The sequence below is a fragment of the Mauremys reevesii genome, linkage group 7 (assembly GCF_016161935.1).
Source record: "Mauremys reevesii isolate NIE-2019 linkage group 7, ASM1616193v1, whole genome shotgun sequence".
NCBI lineage: Eukaryota > Metazoa > Chordata > Testudines > Geoemydidae > Mauremys > Mauremys reevesii.
Genome location: NC_052629.1, coordinates 68,036,667 through 68,059,219, shown reverse-complemented (window position 1 = coordinate 68,059,219; position 22,553 = coordinate 68,036,667). Strand labels below are relative to the sequence as shown.

At 45.2% G+C, this 22,553-nt stretch overlaps 1 protein-coding gene across 5 annotated transcripts in view; it reads right to left on the bottom strand.

The window, feature by feature from the left end:
• Positions 1-1,145: 1,145 nt before the first annotated feature.
• LOC120368846 (WASH complex subunit 2A-like) overlaps positions 1,146-22,553 on the bottom strand; it is a 57,317-nt gene continuing 35,909 nt past the window's right edge. For 4 of the 5 annotated variants that reach the window (XM_039481502.1, XM_039481503.1, XM_039481504.1 and 1 more), the window contains exons 23-30: positions 19,507-19,635; positions 19,207-19,302; positions 16,996-17,121; positions 11,895-11,957; positions 11,072-11,284; positions 6,691-7,296; positions 5,904-6,078; positions 1,146-1,649 (exon numbers count right to left, since the gene is read on the bottom strand). In XM_039481502.1, coding sequence (XP_039337436.1) covers positions 1,510-1,649; positions 5,904-6,078; positions 6,691-7,296; positions 11,072-11,284; positions 11,895-11,957; positions 16,996-17,121; positions 19,207-19,302; positions 19,507-19,635 — 1,548 coding nt within the window. In that variant the 3' untranslated portion in view covers positions 1,146-1,509. The remainder of the gene's footprint in view (positions 1,650-5,903; positions 6,079-6,690; positions 7,297-11,071; positions 11,285-11,894; positions 11,958-16,995; positions 17,122-19,206; positions 19,303-19,506; positions 19,636-22,553) is intronic. The other variant, XM_039481505.1, reaches the window with a different exon arrangement.

Below are 22,553 nucleotides of genomic sequence, written 5' to 3'. Positions count from 1 at the left end.
ATATTGCTGGAGCAGGGCATCCGGCCCTGAATATTCCTGGAGCCCGAGCACCGCAAATGTATATAACCTGCCGCCTATGCCTGACACCACGCTGCATGCGCCCCGGAAGTGGCCAGCAGGTCTGACAGTAGTAGGTATGGGGAGCAGGATGCTACCCGCACTGCTCTCGCCCACTACAGGCACCCCCCGCCCCCCCGCTCCCATTGGCTGGGAACCGGCCAATGGGAGTTTGGAGCCAGTGTTCAGGGCAGGGACAGCATGTGGAGCCCCATGGCCCCCCCACTTAGGAGCTGGACCTTCCGGGACACAGCGCGGTACCAGGACAGATAGAGACCAACCTGCCTTAGCGCTGCAGCACCACTGACCGGACCTTTAACGGCCCGGTCAGCGGTGCTGACTGGAGCTGCCAGTGTCCCTTTTTGACCTGGTCTTCCAGTCGAAAACCAGACACCGGGTCCCCACACCAGAGGTTCTAGAGATTCTCAGTGATTCCAAACATTATGCCCAATAGGTGGGGCACAGTTTATACCATTGATTAGGTGTGCCCAGTGACGTACAATAAAACACAGTTGTTACCAGGTAACACATTTAGGGCCTGACCCCTGAGAGGTGCTCAGAATCATGACTTCAGTGGGAACAGCAAGTGCTCAACATCTCTCAGGTTCCTGAATAATTTCTGGGCTCTCCAATTACTTTCATTCTTTGCTAACTGTAAATGGGCTTTAACAGAGGGGGGAAAAACAGTCTCGCAAGGTAAAGATACTCTGCACAGTGCCACAGCACTAAAGGACCTTGTTCCTCCTCCCACCGATACCAATGGAAACTTTGCCTCAATCCAGTATTTTTCAGCAGCTTGGATAAAGTCATGGGCAAAAATCTGTTCTCCATTCCTCTAGTTCTCACTTGGCATCCTCTCCTCCGGGAAGATTTATCTATTAAGCACCGACAACATGCTCCAATCTGTAAGAAACAAGAGGTAAAGCTGCTCCCTGATGGGAGGAACTGACATGAACTTACAGGATGCACCCAGCAGACAGACTGCTGACCCAATGAGAGATCTGGTGTTGGTTTTCCCCATTTTGGGATCTGGAGGCAGAGGCTGCTAGCCATCAGCAGAGCAGAAAGCAAGACAAGCACAGCTGGACTTGGTTTAGCAGACACCATTTACTATTTCACAATATCAGTGATTTTTTTCTATAGATCTGTTCAATAAAAGAACTTACACTTTGTATAATAGATTACATTATCGCAGGTATTGCACAAGCTATGTCATCTGGGCAGCACTGAAACAGGACTGCAGAAAGTTACGATTGGAGAGTCTTTTTACAGTGTTAGGCGTGATTAGACCCAGTGCAGGGAAGAGATACTAACCATGTAAAGTGGGGAGCCAGTCATTCGAATGTCCATGGTCATCAGATTCTCTACTCAAAGACAGCTGACATAAGAGTACTAGTACTGGTCAGGATAACCTCGCAGAGAGGGCCCTCTCTCTGCAACGCCCACCATTGTCTATTGGCCTCCAAAGGCATTCAGTGGGTCATCAAATGTACTTGATGCCTTGCTTTCAGATTTTGATTCAGAGGCTGTCTGAGAGGATCGGCCTTTGGGGGTGGACGCCTTGGTTTGGCTGCTAGAGGAGAAGATATCATCTAGAGAAAGAGAAAAACAGTGATTAAAAAGGAGAGAAGCTGCTGCGAGACATAAGACGTTACACAGAAAAATCCCCAGCACATAGCAGTTACTGCCAAGGACACTTTGCTGATAAACACTTTCCTGCTGCTTGTGACATGAAAACGTATTTGTGAGGGCATATGGGGGAGCTTTTAGCTGTGGGATTTTGCCAGATATAGCCAATGAGAGGGGAACGAAAGAAATTCTGACACTTGGCATTTATGCCAGCCAGAGATCTCAAAGCACTGAACAAGTGAAGCCTCACAATGCTGAGTTAGGCATTATAGCCATTTCACAGATGAATAAGTCACTTAACTTCTCTGCAGTTCACCCAGCAGCACCATACAGGAAGCCAGCGACAGAACTGGGAGCAGACTTAGAGACTCATCCAGTCCTGTGCTTTAGAACCATTAAGTCATACTTCCTGTCTACAGATTTGCCCTTTGGAGAATGTATTATTCATGCATGCACACACATGAGTTCTACTGATTAACACGTTTCATCTCCTAAGTACTGTACAAACATTCACATTCCCCTGGCCCACTAAGGCATTCCTGCGGCTGGCAGTCTGGGAATACCCAGGTTCAAAGAATTATGAGATTTTTTTGCTAAAACAAACTGCAAAAGTTGCCAGCATTGTTACCCAAGTGAGCTGGGAAAGACGTACATGTGGGGGGAACTTTTACTACTGTCGCTGGCACCGCTGGCTCTGCAAATCAGGTACCTTAAAGCAGCAGTGTAAAGCGGAGAGCGTGGCTCACCTGGGATCAGAACAAGGATGGATTTAGAAATGCATTTAGTGGCATATACTGATCACAGGCACAACGGGAGAGCGCTGGGAAACATTCTCAGAGTCAGAAGAGATGGAGGTTTAACAAGCCCAGTTTCTTTCACAGATGCTGTTGTGCTCATTCACATGCAAGGCAGTGAAACTCATGGGGCCATTAATACTTTAGTATGGAGTTTATTAGTTTCTTCTGTTGCAGTGACCTTAAACAATAGACCAGAGCCAGCCCTCTCTCCCCCCCCGCAGGGTGGGGTGTCCCATTTGGGCAGCAGCAGCAATAGATAACTTCAAAGCTCAGTAGGGTTCACCACAGGTGGTGGCTGATTTGGGGGCTGTACTGAAGGGGTGGGATGGACTTGGCCCAAATGTGTTTGGGGGGAGGGAAGAGGAGAAGAAATGCTGAGAAGCAGCTGGAAAAAAAAAAGAGACCACTGAATGATGGTGGGCCAGAAAGGTCAATTACGGGTTAATAAAACGTTATACACAGCTAGGGCTTGGGAGGTTTCTATTGTTTGATGGACGTTTTCTGCATCCTCTCCTACGCATTGGTGTGGTAATGCTAGCATCTGTGTACAAGTCTGGCACCGACTCAGTGAGTACACATTAATCCAGTTGCACACAGAGCACCTGCGGAACCACATGACCAAGCCCCTCATCTGGGCTCTGAATGCTGAAGGTTAGGGACACGTGGGCCAAAGATCAGAGGTGGACTCCCACTACGTGCTACTCTGCCTGTGTGAGGAGTCTATTCTTGCTGCCCTCCCCCTCCGCTGCACACGGCCACTGCTGTGATCATAGGGATACGCAGCTTTAATCCAGGATAGAATTTCAGCACAAGAGAGCAGTCTAGAAAGGCAGCAGTACTGAGTAAATCCCAATTGGCAGCCCTCCAAAACAAGCCATGCAAGAGATTAGCTTCATAGCCATTCAGGGTCCTCCTGGCTTCCACGGGAAGTGTAGTGGGTGCTGAGGGAAATGAAGTTACAGCCCTAGCTTACAACACGGGGACTAAAGGAAGGGGAGGAGGGAGCCTGTTCTCTGTGACAGGGAAAGCAGTACTACTTGCAGAGGAATGCTCAGTTCCCCAGGAGGCAGCATCCTAAGCACAGGTGGAGACAATGCCCAGAAGTTTTTGAGCAGCGAGAGAGGCACTATAAGAATCAGAAGGATGGCTTTGACACAGTCAGGCTCCAGACACTCACAGGGAAAGACGGGGGTCTGCACCCCGAAGAATAAGCAACTGAATCAACTGGCTGTATATAATGCTATTGTGTGTAAATATAGGTCAAGTAAAATGCTGAACTTGGTGGTCATTGGGAAGGGTGTATACAGGTTATGGTTCTGAACGTAAGCGGGTGTATGTGTGTAGAACATGGTCATTGTACCAAAGGTTTAACTCCCCCCTCACCTCGCAGCTGTCAGGAAGCAGGCGAGCAGGGAGGGGCACGTCCCAGGCTAGTGGCTTACATGAAACTAACTCCCAGCACCGTACAACCCAGGGAGAGAAGGGCAGACCATGAAAGTAACAGAAAGCCATCGGAATGGAAAAGACCTCCTCAGTCTTGGAAAACTAAGGAAGGAGGGTGTTTCCCCTGCCCTGTGTAACCATGAATTGCCAGGCAGAAAGAAAAAGCCCCCTGCAAACCCTGTCAGAAGGGAAGGGGTTTGACATGAAGGCTCTCCATGTAATGCAGAAGGTGAAGTGGCATCATTATGTTCACTGTCCATGTAACTTGCCTGCATTGCTTTATCTGACTAGTCCACCTTTGAATCTGTACTTTTTCTATTAAATGAGCTATTTTGTTTATTTTGAACCCCAAGCAGTTCTCTGTTGTGCAAACTGTGTGGCCTCAAGTGGACTGATAATTGGGGGTTAGTCTCACTTCTTTGGGGGGGATGACAAACAAGAAAGGAAAAGTCTGAGTGGCTGGTAGTTAAGAATTTGGGGGGCAGATCTGGGGAGCCTTGGGACCAGACAGGCTATTGTGGTCACCCTGCCAAGGAGTACAGGCTGCTGGAAGGCAAAGAGACACGATTATGCCTGTAGACTGGCGGCAGGGCTGTGAGCCACAGCAGCCTAGCATGAAAGCAGCCAAAGTTATAAGGCTAGTGGTGACAGAAGCCCTTTCTGGTCTAGGTAATCCCTAAAACAATCACAGGGTTTATGAGGAGAGATTAAAGGAACTAAATATGTACATCTAGGCTAAGCAGTGAATGAAAGTGATGGTGGTGGGGCAGGGGATCATAATTAGTTTGCAAATACAATAAACTAGGAGTGATTGGGTGCAGGTGGAAAGAGAGCATTCCCAGCAGGAAAGGCTCAACAGGCAGTGACAGCCTCTGGTAAAATGCCAAGGTGGGCATTGCTACCAGCCCTGAGCTAAACAGCTAGGGAAGATGCTATGCCAGTCCTGTTCTGGGGCTGCCAGGCTGATCAAAGAAATTCAAGTGTCCTCCCTGGAGTCCTGCTGGTGCATTGAAGGCAGCACTACCTAGTTTGGAGCACTGAGCAGCCGCCCCTGCACGAATCCTTTATCTGGAGGTGCTGTGCCCTTAAACCAACTGAGAATGGAAGGGACGCAAGATTAGGGTGAAGGTACATTAATTTACATGGCTATTTCTGACTTGTGCTCTAGGTGCCTCAGTGCCAGAAATGCCACTGCGAACAGTGAGGTCTAGTGCTGGAGACTGTAGGATAACTAGAGCTGGGTGCCAATTTTTAGACAAAATGGTTTTTGGTCAGAAATTGTGAATTCATCTGAACTGAAACTGTTCGCTGGAAAATGCTCAGTTCGGACAAAATTTTCTGTTTGAAAAATGTTTGGAAACAGTTTTGAAATTGTCAAGACGTCCCATAGTTTGGAATGAAAGTAGTTTTCCTTATCACGTGCTTTCAGATTCATTCTGTCCAAATTTTTATTGATACATTTCATGAAAAGCTCTTGGGAAACCGTGCTCAATAGTTAAAAATTAAGGCTGGATTTTCAGAAGCACTCAGCACTGAGCTATCTCCACTCTTATTGGAGGCAATGGGAGTTTTACCATTGACATCAATGGGAAGAGATGGACGTCAGGAGTGATTGATTTGAAAGTCCCACTCCAAGTACTTGCAGCAAGTTTATGCTATCCTCACTCACTGAATAGTACCATACACAGCAGAACTATTCCCCATTAAAATCAGTGGGAACTATTTGTCAAGTGAGGTACTCCTCTGTGAGAGTAAGGCCAACACAAACTGGCCTCTAGTGTAAAATATTTAAGACTGCTGAGCAGACACTTATAAAGACATATCTCTACACTGTAAATCCAACACAGAGAAGGTCTGTGTGGGGGTGGTGGTGGGAGGGGGACGGGGAAGTTCTAAAACCCATCCTTTGTCACTTGTGGATTTAACACACGGCCGAATCAAGATAAAGACAATCAAGTAATACCAAGAAGGCCTTACCCATATCATCATCAAATATGGATTTGGATTCCACCTTTATCTTGGTCTTCTTTTCTTTTGGTTTTATGGTGAGATCCGCAAAAATGTCAGTGTTATCATCAAAAAGGTTAGAATCCAGCACTCTCTCTTTTGTTCTGTTCAGAGGTTTAATGGCTTCTGTTGCGAATATATCATCCTTGGAGCAAAGCATAAATTGAACAGCATCAGTACAGGACATGATAACTGAGCATTCGGGTTCAGCTACATGCAGCAGTAGATAGAGTTGGAAGTCCTGTAACTACCCTGGGCACTACAACTCTATCAGGTTAGGATTAAGTCTCCAATTTGGCACGGGCAGAGATCTAGTCATTGCTGATACTGCACAGACCAGGTGCAGAACATGTAAGAGCAAGGTTAAGGGCAACAGACAGGCCCAGGCAGGATCGGGGCCTAATTCCTGCATTACCATCAGCGTTGTTTTGTAGCTCACTTACTCCCGTCACGTAGCAGCAGTCAGGTCACAGAGGGAGCTAAGCATTCCCTTGGCAGGGAGAGAGCCAGGTCCTCAAACACACCCGCTGTCTGTCCACACGCCATCCCTTTTGCCCTCTGCTCTGGTAAGTAAGAGTGAGATTCAGAGGACAGCATTTTCTACAGCTCAGCAGAGGACCAAACCTAATGCTTAGCCTTACTTGGCCCACACAGGCCCCATTCCTTCTGTGCTGAAGGCAGAATGATTTTGCCCCAGGCCCTAGTGATATATTTCCTCCCTTTCTATTTAGGAAAAAAACAATAAATCAGCCATTACCTCAAAGATATCTTGGGCTTTTGGGTCAAGGTCTTGCTGGGTGGTGGGTTTCAACCCCTTCTTCCTCACAGTTTTCTGACTAGTGAAGAGATCTTCATCCTCCAGGAAAGAGATAGGGCTGCTTTTCTTGGATGCTTTCTGCAGTATGGGCTGGAAGAGATCATTGCTGCCCTGATCATCCAGCACTGACAGAGGAGGCTTCTTCTCACCACTTTTAAGGGGCTTGCTGGCCAAGATCTCCAGGGTTTTAGCTTTGGCTGCTGGCTTCGACACTGAATTTTTCACAAAGAGATAGTCGGACCCAAACAAGTCATCCTCTTGGCCTGGGCCTTTCCCAGAAGGGCTTCCGGCCATTCCAGGTGACAGGCTACCGCCATCTATTGGTGATGGCAGCTTAGCCACCAACATGTTTTCTATGCTTCCCTTAGCGTTTGGCTCAGCAGTGCAGAGCTCCTTTGCATCCGCTAATGCAGAGCTCTGTCTGGGGAGTGGCAGCTGCGGCTCCTCTGTGCTGTTCAGCTCCTCGTTCTCGCTGGACTCTTGAGCAGCTAGCCGCCGGGCTGTCCTGGAGGGAGGCCTTCGTTTTCTCATCACCTTGATCCTGCTCTGTGAGAAGAGGGAGATCAGGTTGTGTTAATGGCATGAAGAGAGGCATGCACTTGACAGGGACCCTGCTCTCCTCATGTTCTAGCTTTCCACGTTTTATTCTATGATGGGGACCCAAAGACCTACCAAAATCTAATCCCAGCTCTGAGAAGACTTTTGTAGTTTTTTGTTACATTTAATTAACATTAAGGAAAATTTAATATTAGAGCCACCACACTCTGCAAACTTTCATATTGCCTCAGCCCCCACTGTGAGGTAGATCGGCAATACAAGAAACCCGAGGCAGGCAGACAAAGCAGGGTGCTCAGGTCAATGGCAGAATACAGGGCTCCTGACCCTCAACCCTGTGCCATAACAGTATTAACAAATCGCCAGAAAACACCCTGCATCGAGGTCAATGACCAACTTGAGTCCATTGGCTGCTGTTCAAACTATCAACCCTTTGCGCCAAGTTATTTAGTTCAGTGCAGAGAGTGTTCCTTGACAGTTCTTGCTTAATTAGCATTAGTCACATTACACAAGCAAAATTAACACAAGTGAAGTGTTGGTATGAAGGTTCTTTATTGGCTTGGGTCACAATCCTGCAGCAATCTCGCAGTAGGATTTTGACAGAATACTGTTTTTTCTTGTTTTTTTGTTTGTTTGTTTTTTAAAAGAACACTGGGTCAGACAAAAGGCCCACCTAGACCAGTGTCCTGTCTTCTGATAGTGGCCAATTCCAGGTGTCCCACAAGGAATTAATAGAACAGGTAATCATCAAGTGATCCATTCCCTGTCACCCATTCCCAGCTTCTGGTAAACAGAGGCTAGGGACACCATCCCTGCCCATCCTGGCTAATAACCATTGATGGACCTATCCTCCATGAATTTATCTAGTTCTTTTTGAACTCTGCTACAGTCTTGGCCTTCACAACATCCTCTGGCAAGGAGTTCCACAGGTTGACTGTGCGTTGTGTGAAGAAATACTTCCTTTTGTTTTAAACCTGCTGCCTATTAATTTCATTTGGTGACCCCTAGTTCTTGTGTTATGAGGAGGAGTAAATAACACTTCCTTATTTACTGTCTCCACATCAGTCATGCTTTTATAGACCTCTATCATATCTCCACTTAGTTGTCTCTTTTCCAAGCTGAAAAGTCACAGTGTTATTAATTTCTCCTTATACGGAAGCTGTTCCAGACTCCTAATAATTTTTGTTGCCCTTTTCTGAACCTTTTCCAATTCCAATATATCTTTTTTGAGATGGGGCGACCACATCTGCATGCAGTATTCAAGATTTATATAGATAAAAAGACAAATATCATATTGTCTCTATCCTTTTCCTAATGATTCCCAACATTGTTAGCTTTTTTGACTGCTGCCACACACTGAACAGATGTTTTCAGAGAACTATCCACAGTGACTCCAAGATCTCTTTCTTGAGTATCAGAGGGGTAGCCGTGTTAGTCTGGTTCTGTAGAAGCAGCAAAGAATCCTGTGGCACCTTATAGACTAACAGACGTTTTGCAGCATGAGCTTGCATCCGAAGAAGTGGGTATTCACCCACGAAAGCTCATGCTGCAAAACATCTGTTAGTCTATAAGGTGCCACAGGATTCTTTCTTGAGTAGTTATAGCTAATTTAGACCTTATCATTTTATATGTATAGTTGGGATTGTGTTTTCCAATGTGCATTACTTTGTACTTATCAGCACTGAATTTCATCTGCCATTTTGTTGTCCAGTCCCTCCTGCTTATTTCAGATTTTATTAGTCATATGATCCAACACCTGAACACAGATTTTTCTATTTTAGCTGATTTTTTGACTTTCATTTATTTGAAGTACAGCCTCCTGCATTTCTTTCTGCTGCTGCAAAAACCTGAAGGCTTTATTCTAGTCCCTGTAGTACCGTGTATAGGCAGGGAGATTTTGCAGAGCCGGGGGGGAAGGTAAGGGTGGGCACTGACATTTTCCATGTTACTGAGCACTACCCTGGAGCGGAAAGCCGAGCCAGACAGGTTTGCTGTGCTTCAGGGTTGGAGGTTCTGTATTTGTGAGAGAGGAACACAGTAGTTATATGTCTATCATGGGACATGGGTCTGTGTATTAACAAGGGCGTGTTTGGAGAGTAGTGATACCACGTGGATGGGAGACGCACTTTAAGAGAAACAGCAGAACTAAAATTCATTTGCAAATTTAACACCATTAATTTGGGTTTGAACAGGGACTGGGAGTGGCTGGCTGATTACAGAAGCAGCTTTGCCTCTCCTGGAATTGACACCTCCTCATCTATTATTGGGAGTGGACTACATCCACCCTGATTGAATTGGTCCTGTCAACACTGGTTCTCCACTGGTGAGGTAACTCCCTTCTCTTCATGCGTCATTATATAATGCCTGAATCTGTAACTTTCACGCCATGCATCTGAAGAAGTGGGGTTTTTTTTACCCACGAAAGCTTATGCCCAAATAAATCTGTTAGTCTTTAAGGTGCCACCGGACTCCTTGTTGACTTTAAGACTAATCCCTGTGGAGGGGGTTAGTTTGAAAGGGGAGGGAGACTGCTGGGACAGTTGGTTTGATTCAGCCTTTGGGGGCAAAGAACGGGGGTGTATTACTTTAGGACTGTTTTATATCTTAGGGAGTTTAAGATTAACCTAGAATTAAAGGCTCCAAGAAGCAACAATACTGGGTAAAATAGCACAAAGGGATCAATGAAGAACATTTCACAGTGTGCTCTCTCATACATCTATCACAGATCGGTGTGGGAAAAAATGAGTGTGGAGGTTCCCCATTCTAAAGAGAAGTCTGAGGCTGTGCAGCTCATCCTCTGTGGCTAGACTCAGGTGCTACAACCTTTCCCCTTTACAGATCATGCTGCTTATAGCATTAGAGAAGGGTTTTCACAGCACAGTGCATGTGGCACTGGAAATAAGGATTCCTGCAAGGCAATGGATTAGTGCTAATTTGGGAGCTCCACAACCCCACCAGTACTACAGGGTCATATCATCCATTAATTATTATTATTATAGCAGCAACATCTGCTGAGTCCTTGTGGCTTCCTCCTGCTTCTTGTCTAGTAATGATCAGTCTAGTTATGATAGAAAAATCAATGTTAAGACCCTCAATTATCTTGTTCAAGTCACTTCTATTGAAAACAAGAGATTTATGGATCCATAAACCTCCACATTGAAATTCTAGTTGCTCGGTTCAATTCCATTTAAAGATCCATTAAACCTTTAAGTACAATATGGCATTTACAGTCAATAAAATAACGGCATGAATGGAAAACCAACTACTCAGGAGGGAAAGAGCAGTCACTTCAGAGCAGCAACTTCCCCCTCCCACCCCAGAGTGGATTTATTGCTCAGGCAGGAATCAAGAATGAATGCCCTGGAAAACGATGTTCTTTATCCACAGAACAGGGACAGCACTGATAGGAGCATCACTGGTTTCTTCTGTAGCCCTTAAGGTGTTTCGTGGAGGAATGCCTCTATAAGGATTAGAATGGAGTTGTCTCCCAACTAGATTTGACAGAGAGTTATGCTGAAGTACAGCTGCTATCCTTCTGTGGCCTAAACAGTATTGTGTCATTAGAGGAGGAAAATCCTCTACTTCTGTAGACCCCAACTGAGCAAACCACCCCTACATGCAGCCAAGTACTTAAGGCACAGGCCATAAAACCCAATGACTTTTAAGATCACATAACCACTGCTCAAACACAGTTCTCTTCTGAATTTTGAAATCAATTTGACTCATTTGCTCTGTAAGCACCTTAGAACCTAGGCACAGAGATTACCTTATTAGCACTGTGCAAGGTATCCACTTGCATGGGATGATCAAAGCTCACACCAGCCTCCTCACTGTTTCCTGCAGCAGAAAAGGTTTCAGCACTTCTTATACCATCCGGCTCGTGCAAGGGAGTCTCCAAATTTGGCAATGCAGGCTTCACACTGGAGACCTTAGGAACTGCACGGGGTAGTAAGGCTGCTGGGTTAATAGCTAAATTAGCCTAAAAAACCATGAACAAAATTGCATTAGTGTTTCCGTAGAGACAGATGAGTACCAAAGAGACAGCATGGTCTAGTGGGTAGGACACTAGGCTAAGACTCAGGAGTTCTGGGTTCTATTCTAGCTCCGTCACTGATCTTGTTCAAGTCACTTCACCTTTCTGTGCCTCCCTTTCTGCACCCTTCATTTATCCTTTACCTGTCTCACTCAGTTTTTACAGAGCTTAACGCAATGGGGCTCTGAGGAGAGGCTACTGTAATACTGAATTACAAGCAATCCATGGCCGACTGTCCAACAAGTTTCTGTACATGCTTGAGAAAAGCAGCGCTGAAGAAAGTTACAGTAAGTTAGGGAACAGTTCCCTCAATTCAGATGAAAAATTACAGATACCGCTGCCCAGAATCAGCCTCCATACTGAACACAAGAAAAAAGCATTAAACATGCAGTATATAGAAAGCAACAACTGAAAATCAACTGCGTCTGGAAAGAAGCCTGAGAAGATGAAGTAAAAAGGAGTTTTTTAAAAAAAATAAAGCACCATTAGTGAGGCAGGGAAGATTTTTTTTTTCTTTGAAAGAGACAGAGAGTCAAAATGCCAATAAAATAATTACTTGTAGTTTTCCAATCCGAGACGAGGGCTCTTTGGTTTTAATGAGAGCAGGACCTGTGGATTTCTGCACAAAATTACACTGGATTAAAAATCAGCTGGATAAATGAGATCGAAATCTTCACACTGATTGGAGCCTGCATTTTAACATATCTAGAGGGAAGAAGCTAGTTCTGGTCCCTTCGACTACTCAGCAAGAGCTGGAGAGGTGACCTTGCAACGAACACTTGGTTCTCAGCATAGCGCTTTTCATTCCCAAAGCTCACACAGTTAACCCTTAACTTCATCTCCCTACGGCCCCCGCAGGCAGGCAGCTATTGCCACGTCTTGTCCTGGTCCCTGAGGCCCAACAGCACATAGCTCCTGCCTACATACCTGATCTGATCTCCTTTCACTTCCTCCTACATGGCATCCTGTCACACCAGTGCTGCCAACCACGTTACTGCCTTCATCTTCTCTTTGAGCAAAGGGGATCTCTCTTTCCCTGCTGCCCAGTATGCATGGAACACTCAAGTCTGACAGTCTAGGCTTCCCCCTCCTCATTCAATTCTCTTCCCAAAACTCACTGCTGCCAAGCAGTGAAGGAAAGGATGGGAACCCAATTAAAAGGAGCCAGGCCATCAGGGTATGTACATGACCTACACATAACTGCACCAACTTTTTGTCACCACCCTTTCCCTCCTTCCTACATCTGTTGATGACCCACTCATGTACTGTCAAGTCAAGAGGATTGCTCTCTAGGGCAGGGGCTGTGTGTTTGATTACAAGGAACCTAGCACAATTCGAGGTGCCTGAAAAAGACCCCCCCGGCTTTCTTCACTGCATTTTCATTGCTGCTGTCAAAGCCTAAAGTCCCTCTTCATCCTCACAACACTCAGTTTTGCCCAGCAATGCAAAGGCTGCTTTATAATTTTTAGATTCCACTTTACACTAGCTCATGCTCAAATCCGTCCACCGTTTCCTATGCCATCTCCCTTGCAGACAGATCTTTAAACAAGTAAAGTCACAATATATCAGTGTACCCAATTTTGGCATCGCCAGCAAGCTGAACCTCCAGGAGGCACAAGGAAACTCTAGATCACTAATATTCAAGCTGAAAAACAACAGAGCTAAAGGGACACACAAAACACTTCAGTTCAAGCCATTTTCTTGTTCCTTGTTCCACTTACTTCAACTCTAAAAAGTGAGTTGACAGCTTGAGGATATCTTTGGACCAGTACGGCTAGAACAACACTGCATACAGCTTGGGGATAGGCCTGTCCATGTCATACTGTGAATTCCAATCGTAACCTCCATTGCGAATGCGGGGCAGCGGGCCTTGATGCTCCTTGGAAAAGACTGTGTTGGAGAAGCTGTGACAGAGCAATTAAGGGCCATCAACACAGAAAGGCTCTTGCTCACTAGAACAATGGGTTTTCTCCAGTAGGGACAATGACTCAACAACACTCTCCAAAGAAGGCTGACAGAGGGACTAGGGCCTGGACCTACACCCAGCTTGCAGCACATTGAGAAACGGGACAGATTTTAATAAAGGGGTGCTTTCTCTATGTAAGGGAAGCCAGACAGCAGCAGAAGCAAGACCACCAAGAAGAGCTGCCTGGCCCAAGAACTTGGCCAAAACTCACAACTCACAAGAGTGGTGACATCGGATTGAAGGCAATTCCCCTCAGGAGCGTGTTGCTTTCTAATGATCCCTAACATTTGTTTGCTTTTGTAAGAGCGAAGATATCCCTTTGTTAAGCCCGTGAGCCTTGCTTTACTGCCACGTGGCTCCTGAAGGGGTAACCAGGTAACTAGAGCTGCCACAGCCAGGGGGACTCTTGGGAAGGGAGAAGGGGACATGTCTAAGTAACTGGTGGTTCAGGAGGGCCAAGGCACTGGTTCTGGGGTCTAAAGGGAGCCAGACTGTGAGGTGCTGCTGCCCAAGAAGGGTGTCAGACACGGGATGTGCCCCTGGAGTGCTCCCAAGAGACCCAGAGCTAGAAAACAGCAACCGGTCCGGTGGGGATTAGAAGCATCTGGGATCCAGCAGTTTGGTCTCCTCAGGCTGGCGTCTGTCCAGAGAGCGGGACTGGGCCAGTTTACAGGGCCAGAAAAATGTGTTTCTCAGGGCTTGTCTACACTACAAAATTAAATCAACTTACGTTAACATACAGTCACCACAGTAATTAAAGCGGTTATGAGTTCAATCCTTAAGGGGGCCACTTAGGGATCTGGGGCAAAAATTGGTCCTGCTAGTGAAGGCAGGGGGCTGGACTTGATGACCTTTCAAGGTCCCTTCCAGTTCTAGGAGATTGGTATATCTCCAATTATTATTATTATTATTTTTTATTTAGAAAAGCTGGACGAGCACAAGTCCATGGGGCCGGATGCACTGCATCCGAGGGTGCTAAAGGAGTTGGCCGATGAGATTGCAGAGCCATTGGCCATTATCTTTGAAAAATCATGGCGATCGGGGGAGGTCCCGGATGACTGGAAAAAGGCTAATGTAGTGCCCATCTTTAAAAAAGGGAAGAAGGAAGATCCAGGGAACTACAGGCCAGTCAGTCTCACCTCAGTCCCTGGAAAAATCATGGAACAGGTCCTCAAGGAATCAATTCTGAACCACTTAAAGGAGGGGAAAGTGATCAGGAACAGTCAGCATGGATTCACCAAGAGCAAGTCATGCCTGACTAACCTAATTGCCTTCTATGATGAGATAACCGGCTCTGAGGATGAGGGGAAAGCAGTGGATGTGTTATTTCTGGATTTTAGCAAAGCTTTTGATACAGTCTCCCACAGTATTCTTGCCAGCAAGTTAAAGAAGTATGGGCTGGATGAATGGACGGTAAGGTGGATAGAAAACTGGCTAGATGGTCGGGCTCAACGGGTAGTGATCAATGGTTCCATGTCTAGCTGGCAGCCGGTATCAAGTGGGGTGCCTCAAGGGTCGGTGCTGGGGCTGGTTTTGTTCAATATCTTCATTAACGATCTGGAGGATGGTGTGGACTCCACCCTTAGCAAGTTTGCAGATGACACTAAACTGGGAGGAGTGGTTGATACGCTGGAGGGTAGGGATAGGATACAGAGGGACCTAGACAAATTAGAGGACTGGGCCAAAAGAAATATGATGAGGTTCAACAAGGACAAGTGCAGAGTCCTGCACTTAGGACGGAAGAATCCCATGCACTCCTACAGACTAGGGACCGAATGGCTGGGCAGCAGTTCTGCAGAAAAGGACCTAGGGGTTATGGTGGACGAAAAGCTGAATATGAGTCAACAGTGTGCCCTTGTTGCCAAGAAGGCTAATGGCATTTTGGGTTGTATAAGTAGGGGCATTTCCAGCAGATCGAGGGATGTGATCATTCCCCTCTATTCAGCACTGGTGAGGCCTCATTTGGAGTACTGTGTCCAGTTTTGGGCCCCACACTACAAGAAGGATGTGGATAAATTGGAGAGAGTCCAGCGGAGGGCAACAAAAATGATTAGGGGGCTGGAACACATGACTTATGAGGAGAGGCTGAGGGAACTGAGATTGTTTAGCAGAAGAGAAGAATGAGGGGGGATTTGATAGCTGCTTTCAACTACCTGAAAGGGGGTTCCAAAGAGGATGGATCTAGACTGTTCTCAGTGGTAGAAGATGACAGAACAAGGAGTAATGGTCTCAAGTTGCAGAGGGGGAGGTTTAGGTTGGACATTAGGAAAAACTTTTTCACTAGTAGGGTGGTGAAGCACTGGAATGGGTTACCTAGGGAGGTGGTGGAATCTCCTTCCTTAGAGGTTTTTAAGGTCAGGCTTGACAAAGCCCTGGCTGGGATGATTTAGTTGGGTTTGGTCCTGCTTTGAGCAGGGGGTTGGACTAGATGACCTCCTGAGGTCCCTTCCAACCCTGAGATTCTATGATTCACATCCACGCTTATGCTTTCTGTCGGGAGTGAGCATTCTTACTAGCAGCGCTTCCAGCGACTGAAGTGGGGCACTGACAGCTGCAGCCTAGCTGCCCCGGTGCTGACAGGTTGGCAGGTTGGACTGTCAGCACTGAGGTAGAGGGGGGCCCCACTGTGAGCCCAGTGCCTGGCTGACAGCTCAGGCTGTCAGCACTGGGGCTGCTGGGATGGGGCTCCAGCTGTCAGCCCCACGCAAGGCTGACAGCCAACAGGCAATGTAAGTAACTCAGTGTCTACACGGACACTGCATCACCCTCACTACACCGACAAAAGCGGTACACCGCTCATGGGAGGTGAAGTTATGATGTCAGCATAGCAGGGGACTTACTTCGGCAGAAGCAGCTTTGTAGTCTAGGAACCGACATGATTAGGTTGACATACAGTGCCTTGCATCGGCCTAACCCTGTAGTGTAGACCAGGCCTCAGCATCTCCACATCAGGGGTGCTCAGGTTACAAGTAAAAAGATGGGCTCTCTAACTGCCAGCCCTGCAAACTTATCCGAGGCTCCTCCATCTAGTTACAAGATGCTACGGCTGGAATCTAATTGATAATTCTGTTGAGGCACAAGCCACAACACAATCCAGCTGCCTCTCCCAGAGCTGCGTTGGCTCTGCAGGGCCAACAGAAGTAGGAGTCTTATTAACGGACAATAAAATTCATGGCAGGGTGCTGAACACGGGACGGGGTGTGGGGAGAGGGGGAAAGATGCAGGTGTCATTAGGTAAGAAAGTCTCTTCTGACCCTAACCACACTTTAAAGCTCACGTCCATGAGAGAAATTGAGATTTATTTTATATTTTTTAAAAAGATATTAGCAGGAGGGGAAGGTCAATAAATCTTCATTTTTCACTAAATCATTAAGTCAATGGGCCTGATTCTCCATTGCCCTGCACCTGGTGTATTCATATAGCCCAGGGCTAAGCAGGTGTAATATGCTACTGTTCTAATTCAACAGCATTTTAAACCCAGTGAAAGAGAATGCCTCAACCTTTTAGGAAAGGGAACTGCTGTTCTAGTTTTCCCAAGTACAATATTAAATGTAATCTTATGAGTTACAGCAGGTCATGCTGCTATGCCACGGATGAGGCAAAGAGTCAGTCTCCATGATCAGTTTTCACAACAAAACCAACAAACCCTCTTCTGCTTGCTTTGTTTAAACCATTGAACTTAGATGCTTACCTCAGTGGTTTCTGGTTTAGGTACCTCATCTTGTTTGGCACTCAGTATATTCTCCGGACCCTTACTGCTCTCCGCAGAAGGGCCAGAGCTGTCCTTTTTCACTATTGTTTTCTTTTCTGCTACTTTCTGAAATTAGAAGATTTTTTTAAAATGAGTCTGCAAAAATATTTTACATCATAACTTTCTTTTATGGGCAAGTAAAAGACCATAGTTTTCTGCATGCTGTCTATCCCTTCCTGCACCTTCTGAATTCCAATCAATCTTTTCTAGCTTGACGAAAAGTTAACTCCTAACATAACATAAATCCCTCACATAAGGCAGCAGGAGGAAGGGCTTTAAATACGCACACCCTTGCTGGGGACTGGCTCTTTGCTTGATTTCAAAAAGAGTTAATTAAATGCCAAATGCTCATAATTTTAGTAAACACGACCCTAGGTGTGATTATTAGTTCAGTGCACCCTTTTCCAAATTAGTTTGCCAACATTATATCACTTGAAAGTTGGGAATGTTCTTACTGATTTTACAGCTTTGCTCGTTTTATGGACTGAGACGTAAAGTAAGATTAAAGTTAAAGAAAAATGGGTTCAGTATATTTGAAAGCCTAAGAATTCTTAAAGTTAGCAAATGCATTCGGAACTGCTAAGAGTTTAACAGAGACCATCCAGAACCCTGCTTGTCTGCTCTTGCTCATGCTGTAGACCATACTATCCCTGATTGTTCCCTAAATGTTGTGCCTGGAGTTTGTCATTAAAACTAACTTAAGGCCTTACATTAAGCCAATCTGCAAAAGGTTTCCAAGGACATTATTTGTGGGTGAAGAGAGTTCTTCTGAGTCATGCACAAAGGGAACTACTGGCAAGTTATACTAGCAAGTGAATCTCTAAGGTCCAAGCAGGTAACAAGGATTGGATCTCTGGACTGAGGGAACTAAGGTCTGGGACGGAGAAGTCCTACAGGGAAAAGCCGAGGCACAGTCATGCTTGCGGAGGAAGCTTGGGGAAGGTTTATGTTTGACTGCTTTTAATGGAGTTGTTGATAAACCAACCAGGTAAATAAGAGCTCTATACAATGTGAATTCTTCAGAGCAAGGGGGTGGAGGGAGAATGGGAACTCACCCGCTAATACACAAACTAATTTGCTAGTCAAATATACAGAAGTCAGAGTGTGAAGGGTAATTAGAGAACTGTAGGGCTGGAAGAGCGCATATAGCTCATTCATTCCTTCCCCCACCCCCCCAAAGTCATCTTAACATTAAGATTGTTAGCTCAACCATAACATCTGCTTGTGCATGTTTTATATAACTACAGATTCTCTGTGTGTACACACACACACACACACACACACACACACAGCCATAATGTTGTAGAACAATAGTATTAGTATTTTTAAATACACCATAATTAATTGTGAGGAAGATGAGAAGGGAGGGATTGTTAGACTCCTTGTTCTGCTGAATTTCTAGATCAGTCAAAGAAGTCTAGTCAGTTCCAGATTTTGATTTTGATTAGTTTCCCCAACAAAAGTCAGTTGCTTTAGGAAAAAAATAAGTTCTAACCATAGCACAGAAATTCAAAACAATTCATAGGTTGTTTTATGGCAAGTGCGGTTCTAGGATGAAAAGTGACTAAGTGGCAGCATTGTAGGCGTCCATGTTTAACAACTCTACTTTCCATATCAAGTGGGCTTGGCTTATTAAGCCACCTTGTGAATGGTCACCTGTGCAAACTTGCCTGGGAATCAGGGAGCAAGGCTGGAGTTCTTGCCATCTCACACAGCGTCACCTTTGTAAAGGTTCTACAGAACAAGTCAAGACCTCAGTGACATAAGGGCAACCCTACTGCCCCAGTGATCTTGCACAACTCTGACCAGTTGAAACAGACAGTTTCATTGATGATGCACAAGGAGAAACAGAGCCCAACTCATTCTCCTGTAGCTTTGGTGACTCAGCAGAAGTAAAACACAAAAAACAAAAACAAAAAAACCAAGCAATAAAAACATGCATTTGTCACTAAAATCAGCTGATGTGAACCTGAATACACACAGGGAACAGGTCTGTTGACCAAGCTTCCACTAACTGAAGAGAGTCACTTTAACAAGTTTCTACTCTAAACACAACTGATTTCACTTAGAAATCTATGTCCCCCCCCACCCACACACACATCTCTTTTCTACATCTTTTAAAGAAGTCATTTACAACAAAAAGACAAGTACCGGAGGCTTTGCTTTAGCAATACTGAAGAGATCATCCTCATCATCATCTCCAAAGAGCCCCCCTGCAGATGACGGCTTCACATGGAGTTTTGCGGACTGGAAATAAAGACAGAATGCCACCTAGGTCAAAGCCACATTTCTAGCTGCTGATTACTGCATTCACATTTACTCGTTCCTCTCTGGTGGTCACCGACCTTATCCAGAACACTGGAGTAAGGGACATCAGAGCAATGTTACAATGTGTACATTTCAAAGAATCCATTTTTAAATAACAGGTTTAGAACAGGGCTTTGAACTCACCCCTGATTTCTTGGACCTGGCAAAGAGATCAACATCAGGATCATTGTCTTTCTGTAGCTTCTGACTGAAGAGAAGTTCCTCATCCTGAAACACTCCAGTGCTTTTGGAATGAGAGTTCTTCTCAGCGGGCTGAGGGAAGGGGAGAAAAACCCACACACACAGAGTTACAAAACCCACCAACAGTTTGTTCCCCATATCACACTCATACACTAATGAAGTGGGTTTGCAATGCAAGCCAGGCTGGTCTTTATACTCACAGGCACAGTTGTACAGTTTAACTAATCAAATCAAATTAACTAAACACTAAGCCCCCTGCAGCACACAAATAAATAAAAAGATTTAACCCTGGCTTATATCTAAGTGTTCAAACAGAGGTTTGTATTAGTTTAATTAAACTGATTTAAACACCAGTTTAACAGTACAACTTGCCTATTAAGACAAGCCCTCAGCAACGGGAAGTCTAACAGATGTCAATTTCGGCACTCACTTATTGATGTAAAACAGACCTGGAGACTAGGCTCCAGAAGGCAGATTCAGACACCAACATGAACATACCCACTGCAAATTACTGCATCGACATTGAGCGTAAACCATGGAGCAATTCATAGTTGGAAAAACTGTCTAACTCTAGGGGAAGTTAAGCTCTGGTACAGGCTTCCAAGGAGGCTGTGGAATCCCCAATCACTGGAGGTTGTTAAGAACGGGCTGGACAAACACCTGTCAGGGATGCTCTAGGTTTACTTGGTTCTGGCTCAGCGCAGGGGGCTGGACTCGATGATTCCGCAAGGTTCCTCCATCTCTACAATTCTACAGTCATTGGGCCAGAGAAACCCAGTGTAAATTCCTCTGTAGTCCAGTGGTTAGGGCACTCACCCATGATATGGGAGACCCAAGGTTAAGTCCCCACTCCAGTGACTATTCAGTAATTTATTTATAGTTAAGGTCCTTCGTTTTCTGTTATTTTAATTTATTTTCCCCCAGGAACTTAATCGGTGTTTATTGCAACAGCAACAAAAGCAAGTGGAAAAAAAATCAGTGAAAAATTAATTTTTCTGGGTAAATATTGGTTTTATTTTAGTAGACTGAAGGATATGGGAAAAAATAAATTAATGCTTTGACTAATGTAATTTCATGTGGTTTGCTGCAGAATTAAAACAGAACTCAAAACACAATGCCACCCCGAGTTTAAGAAAACAATATATCTCTAATCCTCAAATAAAAAACTTTTCATTTGAATAAACAATTTACTGTTTTAGACTTAGAACTATTAGTCTATAGTTACATTTAATAGAGCCACACCATGTGCAGCACATACATTCAACTTCATCCTTTTCTCCTGTTTTTGTTTTTTTTAAACTTTTGAATACTCTATGTTCTAAAATGTATACAGATTTTCATTTTCTTCCCATTTTAGTGTGTCAGATCTTTAAACCATCATCTGACAACAGCTTGAAATGTGTACATGAGATTCATCAGTACATTCAGATGCATGTGCACTTCAGAGCTTGCATGCACACCTGTTGGTTTCTTGTGTGCATCTTCTAGATTAATACTTAGCCTTATTTCAACAGGCAGCTTTGCATATACACACACAGACTCATGTATTATTGTAATACATCTCTCTCATGGAATGTATTTATCTTCCTAATAAAACAAGTTTTTTTTACATATTTGAATGATACAAAAGTAAGGTGAACACTGGAAAAAAACACTTTTTGTAAAACTAGGGATTTTTCGGTAAAAATCAGTTTAAACTGAAAACAAAGAGTCTTATTTACAGTTGAGTTTATTTATAAAAAGCTTCTCTACAGGAGAGATGCAGGATCCCACATCAGAATATCTCATAGTTTACGGCATTCTCCTGCCAGGGGACCCAAACTCAAATCCCTTCTCCACATCAGACAGAGGAGAATTGATCCTGGGCTTCCCACATGCTAGCTCGCTACTCTAATCACTGCACTATAACTCATAACCAAGACCTGCCATCACACTTTGTTTCTTGAATCCTTTGCTTGCTTTTCTCAAGCTGCCTGAAAGCCTAAACATTTTTAGGGTTGAAACTAAACCAAATTTCCACCCAAGTTTTCAGAACTGCCAGTGAACTGAAAAAAATCTATTATGTGCCCCGGTCTGCTGGAAAGCACATCAAGTAGCTCGCAATATATCCGGTGTACTTGGGATGCCCCACAGCAGGAATCAGCAGAGATGCTCAGGCCACCAGCCACCTGGTTTCAAACTAGTGGGGGCTGGAGGCAGAGTTTTTTCCACCAGGAGTCATCAGCTCCAGAAATTGCTGCCCATTGCATTCGACAGGACTCAGACTTATTAGCATGTAGGGGCCCACTGCATTCAAATGAATGAAGTTGTTCACGAGTTCTCCTAATTGTAGTTCTGTATTAAAAAACATTAACATACGCACACACAGTGCACTGGGTCCAGCCTTGCAGACCCTGGCGATGTAACGTGAGGAATGCTGCAGCGCCTGCTTGAAAAGGGCAGCGGTGAGATGGGCTGATTCAGGGTGCTCCGTCAGAAAGGAACTCTGTGCTCTCCAGGTCGGGCTCACTGGCACAGAGGTGTGAGTTACAGTACTTTGTCCTGAGGAAGCACAACGGGTTCTCAAGGTTCACATACCACTTAAATACGGGTCGCTCGGAGCTAAGCTCCCCTTTCAGAATGGGAAATGGCTCCTGTTAGAGCCACCTGCTCAGATGTGAAGAGGGGAGGGAGTGGTGAAGGGAGGTATCAGAAGCACCTCTGCATTCCCAGCCCCTCCCGCCACAGCAATCTCAGAGCTAGCTCAGGATCTGAGCTCTGGTCCTATGTGCCAGGCCAACCCCAGGCAGCTTTGTTTAAAGTAACAGTTTAAATTTCAGATAGTATCAACACACACACACACACGAGTTAGAGCTAGATACAGTGAGCTTGATCAGAGAAGAGAGCTCCAGAGGAACAGGCAGCCAAGTAAAGCTGGTTTCAGACAGGATTGGGAAGTGCTGATGAAGCAGAAACACAGATCAGAGGGGTAGCCGTGTTAGTCTGGTTCT